Here is an 11,782-nt window from a genome sequence, read left to right as displayed (position 1 = left end):
CACGGCAGGACTTGCACACTCAGAGACCTGAAGTAACCACAGAGGATGGTCTGAAATTGAAAATTTAACCCAAAGTGAGTCATGGTGAGTAGTCCTGTCCAAGGCCAATATCTTTCCTTACAAAAGTCAATCTTTACCTTAAACAGGGTGTTTACGATATTTTTATTGTTTTCCTTACCATAACATACCTTTAAAATTTCAGGTAGTTTTCTTTTTCCAGACCCCTCACTGCACCATAGCAGAGAGCACATACACTCTCATTACTATTGTTATTGTTTGTTGTTAACTGCTGTCTTTCCTGTACCAACCAACATCACAATTGTGTCTATTTGTTTCACTTTTTACCCAGTCTCAGGGATTTCTGTCCTTGGCATCCTCCAGCTCCTTAATGGAGAGCCCATGGATTTCACGTAACCCCTTAGGCCTCCAGCTGTCACTGTTCTGTATAAATTGAGGGGCAACACTGCCATTTTTCAGAACATTCTCCCAGTCCACGGTGGTTTTGCTTCCCACAATTATCGTCATGTTTGTCGAACATGTTAGACTCATAAAAATTCCCGTCAGGTTGAAACATTTCTTACATTGACAGCTGAAAATTCCAAGCTTCTGATCAGAACTTGGTTGTTCTGGTGACCTGCCCGCACTCTGCAACTACCCAGAGGTCTGCCAAGAGTTGCGTCAAACAACAAAAGACACTCTATCACCCACATCACTTAGAAAATTTCAAAAGACCTAGCTGCTCTTTTCTAAAGCCCAAGAAAGAAGATGAAACATCTTTTCATGAAATCACATGAAAGATCTGACACTTACTGACGTCGAGTCACTTACGCAGAGTCACACGGCCTGCAGGTGGACTCAGAAATGTCACGCATTGTCTGTGGGCACTTGGCAAACGTGCTCATTTTCTTAGGTTTCCCTCATATCAGAGTGATGGAAAGTTAAACACTACCTTCTCCCTCCTCCTAGTGATGGAGAATGCAGAATTCTGAGGTTCACTGGTTCACAATTTAGAAGCTGGAAGGGAGAAAGGCCATTATTTCCGCTGCTGTGTTGACTGATGGGTGGGCTGTGGCAGATGCAGCTTTATGTGCAGAAACAGGCCTTACTTTACCTCTGGGTGGGCGGCGTCTGAGCCCCCTTGAGACCAGACTCACAGGGCTAACTCCTTAACTCCCATCCCTCTAGATAGTCATGGTCTACAAGTGCTGATTTTTTGTGTTAAAGACTTTTCTGCACAAAAGGTCGTGGCAGGTACTTGTAAGAGCCCCAAACGGGAAACAACACAAGTGTCCATAAAGGGCAAACAGATAAACAAAATAAATGTAACCCTTGAATGAGATGTTAGTAGAGAATAAAAAGAAAGAAATGTGACAAAATAGCCACATTTGGTCTAAAATTAAACACTTTATGATAAAAATTTTGAAAATACCAGAAAGTGCCAATGAAATTATAATGAAAAAAAAAGGAACAGAGTTCCCTTAACACTAAAAAAGGAGGCAGAGAGGTGAAGAAAAAGGAGATTACCAGGCGGCATGAGAAGACTTTAATAGTAAGGGACATGGTCTTTACTTTCATTGTACAACTTCTCTGGTGCATGCACCTGAAAACACTTCATAAATCATATACTTTCAACATGTTCAATATATTCAACTATATAATTCCATATTATATTAAAATTATTTATACATATGTGAAATATTGCCTAAAGCATACGTTGAATACAAAGTACAAAACTAAAAAGAAAAGACACCCAACTGTAACATGGCATTTTCTTGCCCCTTTGTCTGCTTGTCCACAGGGGGCGGCAGAATTACTCTGCAGATGGAGCCTTTCTGGGGCAGCGCTGACTGCACCCAGCAGCACCCACAGCGCAGCAGGGGACCAACCTCCACAGCATCACTCATTACACAGTCTTTCCAGCTCTTCAAGCTCCCGCAGTGGACTCTGTCTACTCCTCCATCCAGCCAAGCACCACCCTACAAAGGTCAGTCTTCTGAGGAAGGTTTTTTTATTTTTTTTAACACCCTCTGTTCTTTAAGGAGTAAATGTCCACTAACTCTCCAGGTTTCTGCCTAGGGGGTAGTTTTTCAGAAGTGCTCTCCGTGTTCCCCAGACCAGCTGAGACTCAATTACACACTGTGGAGGGACCAGAAGTTTTGTTTTGAGGCCCTTCACTGGATTATAATTAAGTTCCTAGAGCCATGATTTACCTGAGAGCCTGTCTGTGTTACAAGGTAAAGTCAATGAGCACAGGGCCCACACGTGTCTTATTCTGTTTGGAGTTTCCATGGCTCAGCCAACAGCCTGACACATGACAGATGCTCTGTAAACATGCATTAAATCAATAAGGGAAAATGCCCATTGGAAGCCTGTCACTCAGTGTGACACTTGCAGTCAAATCATCTTCTTATAGACACAAAGGCACTGGTGTCAGAATGAGAGGAGGCCACCACATGCATGGGGACATCCTAGGGTCAGGCTTTTATTTCTCATACATCAGGAGGAAGGAAAGGAACTTCCTAACAGTGGGGGGTTGGACTGCATTTCATTCCTCCAAAGTCACAGCCCTCCACAGTCCCACCTTGTGCGTTTTGTCTCCTCACCTCAGGCCTGTGTTTCTCCTCTTCTCACAGTTACCTGACCTGATAGAAACTCTGGATCCTCAACCCCTGGAGGAGTTACTGCCAGGGGAGGAGAGAGCACACCCTGACCCTATAGGAATCAGGGATGACTTTTCATTCCCAGAGTTCCTGGTCTGTGGGACACCTGCCTGTTGTTTCTGAAGACATCTGTGTAGGTCATGATGTCCTGGCAACAAGGGAACCTTCCTGTGCAGATGGGACAGGAGAACCCAGAATCTGTGGCTTGTTCCATCTCAGAGGGGCTGAGGGTTCTACAAGAACTTCTCTTCCCCTAACAAAAGAACACACAGGGGCCCTGGTTGAGTATTCATTCACCTGGAGATGCTCCTGCTCCTGGGCCCTGGGGGCAGACAGGGACACAGAGATGACTCATATGCAACATCCCAGTGTAGTGATGGTGGACACAAGGATATTTTGGGGAATGAACATTCCACACCAGCAACCTCTCCCGAAAACCTTGGGAGAACCTTCACCAGGCCCTTCCTTTGAACATTTGAAAACAGAGAGCTCTGTCTGAAATAGCACATGCCCCTGGTGGGAGAGTTCCCCTGACACTGGACTCATAATATTTGGGACAATGAGGTCCTTTTCACTGGGCTCCCCCTGTACTGCAGCATCCCTTGCAGCACCTGACAATGGCTGCAGTTCTACTTCTGTCCTCTAGGAGACAACATTGAGACACACAGGAAATAGACCCAGGAACCTGCCTTTGGTTAAGAAGGATAACCAAAGGAGAAGTAGCCTGATTTTCAACCCCTGTTTCAACAGGTCTTTCTTCAGTCCTCCCTCTTGACTGCTCTGTCTCAACGGCTACTTCTAGAGACTGTTAACAGAAAGGGGTTGTGCTGTACCCCTGACAAGCTCAGGGGTCCATATGGCAGGCTTGACAACCCTCACAGGATATTCTGATGAGAAATTTCAAGCGTGGCCGGTTGTCACATCCCAGGTCTGTATTTCCCTTAAGAAAGGCCAGTCTTTAACTTAAGTGAGCCCTGATCCTTTTTTGCAGCTTGGACAGCATAACTTTGACACATCAGAGGGATTTTCTTCACTGGACCATTCACGTCACTGTGACAAGTGTATGAGACCACAGCATCCTTTATGTTATCTGGTCCCCTGCACACCTTCTCTGTGTCCTGTAAATGTTAATTGTCCTCTACCCACCAAGGTAAAAAATATATGTTTCTCCCTTTTGCCTTTTTTTCTAATTCTGGGAATTTCTCTGCTATGTTTTCTTTCACCTCCTTCTGGATTTTATCCAAATTTTACCATCTTCTACTTTGATGATAATGTATAAAAGAAGCTGCAAAAGTGCCTTTCTTCAAAGGATTTGAGTCCTTTCTCCAAGGCATATGAGGTCAGTTTGGCTCAGATAAACTCGTTACATTGCTGTATAAGCTTGGACTTTTTTTTTTACCTTGACAGAGCCTAGGAGCACCTCCTCTCTCAGGGGTTTCTGTGCTGCTCTCTATTCCACACCTGGCATCACCCATAGGCAAGTCTGGTGACCACAAGGAGTCTGCCCAGGGATAACTCAGAGGTTGTCCCAACAGCCAGCAGCACAACGACAAGAATGGTCTACCTGAATCTGTCTCTTGAGAACCAGGAAGCCCACAGGCACCTGATCTTTCACCACAGTCCCCTCTTCCTGGGACACACAGGACACCTCCCACCTCACACACAGAACTGCCTGTGCTACTGAGAATTCTGGTTTTGAGTTTTTGTCCCTGGAAGCAAAAGCGTCTGGTGACAACCTGAGATAGAAGAAAGGTCCCTTTGCAAGTTTCACCAAGCTTGACCACTTCTCATCCCCAGAGTTATTTCTGTTACCTTCATGGGGGAAAAAATAAAACCACAGAGCTTTTGAGAACGTGGGGAAGACCTGGTGCCCAGCTGGGTCTCTCTGTCACAGACAAATATTCCCCTTTTTGAATGATATCTGGGGCTCTCTGTGTAGTGCTGCCAGACCCAAAGTAAGACACAGCAGAGGCCAATGCTGGCAGTAGTGTGTCATCCTCTCAAGACACCTGTGTCCCCGTCAGCCTTGCTGTTGCAAGTGAGCTCCACAGGCCGTAATTGAGTTGAATCTCCCCTCAGAGCTTGTCAGATACAGAGTCTCTGGCCCCCTGCACAGAATTAGAATCTACAGTTTAAGAAGATCTGGAGACTTCCCCTGTGCACAGGAGAGCAGGAGAGGTGGTTCTACTTTCACATCAAGGGATCTCACTCTGAGTGGGCACAGACATTAGCTGGACAGCTGCTTAAGCTGCATTTTTAGGGTGTCACCTGGGTATTGCAATCTATAATGTTTCACAGGTGATCTGATGCACAGCAGCAGTGACTTCCTTGTGAAAGGGTTCTGTGACTTAGCTCAAGAACTCCTGCTCTGAGGGAAGAGTCAAATGTGAGAGAGAGAGAGAGAGGGCTGTGAGAAAGACTACTGGGCACCTGACAGGAAGCTGTGGGGAAACCCCTGAACCCAGAAACCCCAGGCTTGTGCTTTTCCAAATACAGCATGAGAGGGTGTGTGTGTGTGTGTGTGTGTGTGTTTGCATGTGTGTTTGTGTGGTGTTGAGAGGCCTCAGGAGTTCCCAGGGAACCTAATTATAGGAGGGCAGCTCTGGTTAGAAGGGACAGTGGTGGGAAAAACTAGAGCAGGGAATGAGATGGTCATGGGCATATTCCCTGCCCCCAGCCCACATGACAAGAATCGTAATCTTGCCCCAGAATAAAGCTCAGCACACAGGTAGGACACACAGCAGACTGCACCATTCTGGACAGAGGTGCCTGTGAGCCTCACAGAACCTCAAGCTCCTCTCAAAGAGGCAGCCACAGAGCAGACAACATACACCATGGGATCCCTTTTGGTCTCTTCCCACAGAGGACTTGTCCACTGGCAAGGGCTCCTGCTGGTTGGTAAGTAGGAGACAGTTCCTTGAGGTAGGTGAAGGATCTGACACAGAGAATGGCTGGGGTCTGCTGGAGAGACCAGAGCTCTGAGAAATGAGGGAAGGCTTCTGTCTGGAGCTGAGGGTAAAGGACAAAAGGGAAGAGTAGGATGGGGAAGGGGGCTCAGCAAGAGGAAAATCTCATAATCTGGAAGTGGTGGGAGTCAGGAAAACCTGGATTGCTGTTTATTCCCTGTTATCCATCACTGAGTATTGAATTATGAAAACTGGTAATAATAATAATGTTTTAGGTCAGGAAACACCAGAAAAATTTAACCAGGGGTGCTAGACGTTGTCTTTACTGCCAACTCCAGAAACAGGGAAATAACCTCCGGGAGGTACAGGACTCATTCATTCATCTGCATGTATTTTCAAGCTCTTGCAGTCACTGGAGGTACAAGATCAGACGAGCCCTGCTCTCCAAAGGCCCATGTTCTATGGAGGAGAGAGGGACAAGGAAAGGTCTAGATATGAGGTCAGGTACCACAACAGCCATAAAAAGAACAGAGCAGGACAGGTCAGAAAATGAAGGCAGAGAATCTTTAGAGAAGGTGGTCAGAAAATGTGTCTTTCTAAACTGCCCCCGAGTTTCATAAGGGGTCTGAGCACAGTGAGGAGGTGGCCAGTACAAACACCTGGAGAAGAGTATTTGAAACAGAAAAAATAACAGCTTCAGAGGTGCTCAAGTAATGGGGGCCGTACTATTGACCTTGACTATGGGAGACACACACGCACCTGCAGACCAAAGCTGAGAGATAGAGCCCTGCTCAGGATTCAGGGCCTCATCTTTCTGTCCCAATACATAGATGCAAATATTGATCTACTTTTTTCTTATTTCCTAGTTTCATTCTCAACCTTCTGGAGCCTGGCCAGCACAGCCAATATCAGTATTGAGTCGACCTATGCTGTTGAAGGGAAGAATGTGCTTCTGCGTATCCACAATAAGCCTCCTGAGGTTGTAGGCATTGTGTGGTACAAGGGGAAAGGTGTGGACAAAAATAATGTCATCGCATTTTATATTATGACATCAAGTTTCTATTTAAGTGGTCCTGCAAACAATGCAGGAGAGATGATAACCGACGATGGATCCTTGCTGTTGAGGAAGGTCACCAAGAAGGACGCAGGAACATACACTGTAGTGGTCCATCTTCCAGACTCAAAACAAGAGATAGGAATTGGGGTGCTTCAGGTATACGGTGAGTGATTGCTCTCTGATGACTGGGGGTTGGGAGGGGTGACTCCTACTTCACACACAGGACTCACAGCCCTGGACACCACCTCCATCCCCCTCAGCATTTTGTTTCAGGTTCAGTTTTGACATTTAGTGCAGGATACACAGAGTGTAGACAAACTTCCTAAGATCTCAGTTCCCTTCCCAACTTGCAGCCCTGCAGACAGTCACTGCAGACAGAAGGGTCAGTCTGATGAGAGTAGCACAGCAGAGGGAAACCAGACTCACTTCAGCCCCCTGAGAATGTTCCTATGAACTTGACTTGAGGCTGACCCTGGTATTCTAGGTCAGAGCATGGTCTGAGAAGCTTCCTGATATCCATACAAAGCTCAGTGCAAAAACCCCTCCTCAGAACCCTGTGCCAGGGTTCTTGACTCCAGGGATGCTAGGCAGCCTGTGCCAGTTTGGGTTTGGCATCCTCGAAAGGGCTGAGTGTGTAACAGTTTAATGGGCCCCTGAGTCACAATCCCCCTGAGCCTGTCAGCAGTCCTGCCTCAGGCCGAAGAGTCAATTCTTGGCAGAAATGGAGTCTGGAATTGCCTGAGTCTGTGTGTGGGGAGCACAGTTACACAATGTCTGTGGATATAGCTGACTGTCCTGGGGGACTTAGGAAGGTTCAGAAACAGGTCAGCATCTCCAGAAAGAAACTGAGAATTAAAGATGCTCCTGGAAGGTCCTCATTCACCCGGGATCACCCCAGACCAACAAGAGGTCTGGGAGTCGATCAATAAGAGATTCTGTGTTTGAGCAGCTCTTCTATTTCAGGATTTAGGTCAGACACTGACAATACTTTACAATTAATGCACTGACAACCTTCTTCACTGAGAGTAAACTGAGGAGCAGGGACATACAGTCTCCACTGCAGAGTCCCGCAGAGTATGAGCAGCTCATCAGAGTCACTCTTGGGCTGTGTGTAGCCCTGGACTTAATTTCTCTACCTTGGGGACCATAGAAGAGGGTCTTTGGATTCTAAACCAAAAAAGTGGTTCAGAAGCTTTTTTCATTAATGTCCTCATCTCATAGGAATACAATTTGGTCTGTGCAGTGAAGAAATGGAGACATAATCTATTTTGACTCTGGAACCAAACTACCTGCAGTAACAATCAGAATCACTGTATAGAATACCCAGGCCTCCCCCTCAGGTGGCCCATCCACACCTCCCTGCACCAGACTTTGCATCACTTATTTGTTTGCTGTGTTAGTGCAGCCACGCCCAGCAGATATAAAGGAAAGGACTCTTCTTTCTTATTCTCCACTCTACCCCTGAAACCAGCTCAGGGACCACTAAGTAACAAACACTCAGTTGTTGTTGATGAATTAGGAAGAAATAAATGGAGAACGACTGACTGACTGAATGAATGAATGAATGATCTAAAATCACTTCTGAGCCTGGAACCTGGAAAGAAAACCCTTTAAATTCTTGCCATGAGAGACAGGATTTCTGTGCCTCCAGAAACTAAGACCATCATCTCAGATCCTTTTCTTTTTTTTTTCCTAAGAAAAGTCTGTCTGAAATTAGTCTGAGGTCCTAGGGTATTAATCATCATTTTCACACACAGAATAGTTTTAAGTTTTCCCACATTTCTATCTCAGCCACATAACACAAATAGCCATGAGCACCAGAATTTCAGGAAGTCAGTGCTCCCCATTTGCTGTAAGTCACTCATTTTCCATTTGCACAAGTCCCCGCCTGCCTTCAGGGGAGAGAGAATGGCTTCAATGGTCAAGGGCAGAGCACATGATTCTGCTGCCATTATGAGCTTGCTTGCTTCTGGACTTTATGTGTTATCTCACTCCAACCCCAGTGTCTAGGATGTCCTGGGAAATGGTGCCCCATAGAAACACACCTCAGCTGGGTGATAGAAGTCTGTGCAGCTGGAAGGAAAGGCTCTGGTCAACCAGGAAGTCAGGTGGTCTGGGGAATATTGTGTCAGCTCTGGGCTGTTATGTATGGACTTTATTATATGAATAGTTTTCTTCTATTCCTACAGTCAATGTCTTTTGTGAAAACCTTAACTACTTCCCTCTAGAGATGAATTATACCATGATGTTGACTCAGTTGGCAAGGAAATAAATCTTGTTCAGAGTGAGACGCCTTTTAGATAGAAATCTTCAAAGTATGGCCATCAACACTGGATTGGGCCATCCTTACTGCCTAACAATTTTTTTAACAAAAGCTGAATGCTTTTCCACTTGCTGTAAACTTCCCTTGGCCCCAGAGATGGACAAAGGAGGTAAGCTTGCCTTCCACAAAGTATATAAATGTTTTCATCAGGAGTGGGACCTGATGTTTTGTGAAGACAAAAAAAAAAAGGTCTAGGACCAGATCAATAAAGCTCATGAGAGAAACATTGTCCCTGATGATGAGGTCATGAGCCATGTGCACTGGGAAGGGGATGTGTGTGCTGCTACTCCAGAGATGTGTGAGGGAACAGGTGTACAGTCCCCTGAGGTTATATGGGCTCAGAGAGGAGGTGCAACTTTCACTTTACATACTGTCGCCTGAACTTAGACAATTTTCTTTCTGCAAATGTCAGGACCATACTCTGGTGACCTTCGCATAGTTCACTGTGGACTGTGAGTGGTGGAGATCTCTGAGGAAGCAGTGTGGCTCCATGTCTCAAGCACATTCCCAAAGATTCATATTCTCTGTTTCTCCACAGAGCGTCTGAGAAAGCCCGTCCTCATAGCCAACAGATATAGAGTCACAGAAAATAAAGACAGTGTGCTTTTGACCTGCTACACAAATGGAAAATACCCCCAGTGGCTTTTAAATGGCATGAATCTGACGCTCACAGACAGAAAGATGTTCTCCATTGACGGCAGAAGACTCACCATATACCCAGTCCAGAGGGAAGATGCTGGGGTTTACAAGTGTAAAGTGTGGAATCCCATCATGTGTGTTGAAAGTCAGCCCCTTGTACTCCAAGTGAAACAGTGACCCTCCTTTCTTCCTCTGTGTTATTGAACTCTAAGTTAAGTTTCTTTGCATTAGTATATTTGTCTGAAGGTGAATAGTTTTAAAAGTTTTACATTAAGTCAATAAACACTAAAAAATGTGGGCTGACATTGTCATTATTGGTGACTGAAGGTCACATTTCAAACCACCCCCTGCCTTGGTTTGGTCTCATTTCTATCATGTCCACAGTGATGGTGACACTGTGTCCCTCAGAGGATGGGCAGAGGTCCTGTGATGGGAGCAGGTGATGAGCTCACAGATCTGAGCTCTGTCACTTCTCCATGCAAACATGAGGAGGCACCTGGTCACAGTTGTAGACAGTGGGAATGGACACGAGGACACCTGTGTGAGTAGCAGCACTGATCTTAGTCTTTCCCTTAGATATCTTTCAAAAGAATTCTAAAGTCTGCTGTATTGTTCTTACATGTCAGTAAAACTAATTGATTAGTTTAGTACATTTCTGTTCTTACTGTTAATAAGATGTAATTGGAAACTTTGGTAATAAAAACAGGGCTTTAGCTCACATGTTCTAGTTCAGACCAATGCCCATGGAATTAGAAGTCATCCCATAGTTTATGAAGCTAAGTTTGGTCTCTTGGTCTCTTGGTATCTCTTGGAGAAAAGTACATCACTCAAAGCTAGAGAAACAGCAGGTGCAGTGTGAGGGTGAAGCTCCTTAACCTCAGGTGACAAAACTCCCATCACATGTTCTGTAGAAAGACCTTCATCAGAGCAAACCAAGTGGTGAGAGTCAGTTCCTCTGCTCTTAGGTAACTAATGAGGTCAAATCATGTGACGTCACCCTTGTTGCAGGATCAAGAACACACCTGTTCCTTAGGGATCACGTTGATGAGAGGGAATGTTACTGCAGAGAAACATGTAGTGTCTACATGGAAATCTCCAGAAGTACAGCCTTCTGGGAGATCAGGTTCCGGCTCTGTTCAGGGACTCACAGTTATTTTGCACCTGTTTGTAAAGTGCAGGAACTGATGGACATGCAAACTGGGACTCGGCTGAAAGAGATGTAGTTGGGTTTCCCTCCACTGTGCAGAAAGCAGTCTTGTTATGACCCAGAGGCCTTCACGCTCCTCAGAGTCGCCGACCTTTACACAGGTTCTTCCTGACTGCAGGCCTCTGACCTCCACACTGTTAGAGCATCTTCTTCACAAGTCGAATTGCAATTTGCAATTGCAGATTCTTTGATTGCCCTTTGGAAAGGCACATGAGTCTTCTGAAAATCTTCTTGCCAGTGTTATGATTCAGAGTGTATCTGTCACTAGGGAATATGCCTGTGACTTTAAATTTAATCCTCCTGGTGTCTGTGTCTGATGTCTCTGGGAGGGTAGAAATTTAACTTGTGTGAGGACCTTTAACACCATGAGGTAAAAAGACATACTGGGAAGATTTCATGGAATGTTTTACTTTCCATTTCCTTTCTGTAAAGCCAAATAGCAAACAGAGGTGTCTTTGATTCTTTCTCTTCTTCAAATCTTCTCAGCCTTCTCTATAGTGTTGCCTTCTGGCCACTCTACTAATGCACGGTCTTTCATAAAGTCTCTCTTGCCTCTTTACATTTGTTTGATCCATCTTTCACTCTGACATCATCTACTTGTAATTAGCAAATCTTTTCATCTCGCTCACATTGCCCGTCCTTACTTTACTTCCAAATCATCCAATTAAAAAAAAAAATCTGGCTGCAATTTCACAGTATCTCCAGTTGTCCCGCCTTCCTTCTGAATTGGTGTCCACAGCCAAAGATAACCTGACTGCCCAGATTTCTCTCTGGACGAGTTTGCCTTGAGGCTGCCTTTGTCTTAGAATCTGACAGAAAGGGCAGGTGTGAACCTCTGCACCTCTGCAGCAGCCTCCCCATCAACTGTTTTCTCACTGTACATACATTTCCACTCACCTTCAAGGAAAAGCTTATGGAATTTGAAAACTGTTCTGTCATGAACCCCAGAAAGTCTAGTAAACATGCAGGTCCCTGTGACATCAGCCCCGC

The 11,782-nt window shown here is 45.4% G+C and overlaps 1 protein-coding gene across 1 annotated transcript; it reads left to right on the top strand.

The window, feature by feature from the left end:
• Positions 1–1,761: 1,761 nt before the first annotated feature.
• LOC139440456 (cell adhesion molecule CEACAM6-like) lies at positions 1,762–9,762 on the top strand. The gene is made up of 3 exons (XM_071220080.1): positions 1,762–1,984; positions 6,433–6,786; positions 9,485–9,762. The coding sequence occupies exons 1-3, from the start codon at positions 1,762–1,764 to the stop codon at positions 9,760–9,762; spliced, it is 855 nt and encodes a 284-aa protein (XP_071076181.1).
• Positions 9,763–11,782: the final 2,020 nt, after the last annotated feature.

The sequence above is a fragment of the Desmodus rotundus genome, chromosome 12, assembly GCF_022682495.2.
Source record: "Desmodus rotundus isolate HL8 chromosome 12, HLdesRot8A.1, whole genome shotgun sequence".
NCBI classification, from domain to species: Eukaryota; Metazoa; Chordata; class Mammalia; order Chiroptera; family Phyllostomidae; genus Desmodus; species Desmodus rotundus.
This window is presented reverse-complemented; position numbering and strand designations above follow the sequence as displayed.

Excerpts from the sequence above, each read along its gene's own strand:
- LOC139440456 (XM_071220080.1), top strand. The coding sequence starts at position 1,762 with ATGGCATTTTCTTGCCCCTTTGTCTGCTTGTCCACAGGGGGCGGCAGA. Across the intron at positions 1,985-6,432 it reads CCAAGCACCACCCTACAAAG|TTTCATTCTCAACCTTCTGG; the intron begins GTCAGTCTTCTG and ends CTTATTTCCTAG. Across the intron at positions 6,787-9,484 it reads TGGGGTGCTTCAGGTATACG|AGCGTCTGAGAAAGCCCGTC; the intron begins GTGAGTGATTGC and ends GTTTCTCCACAG.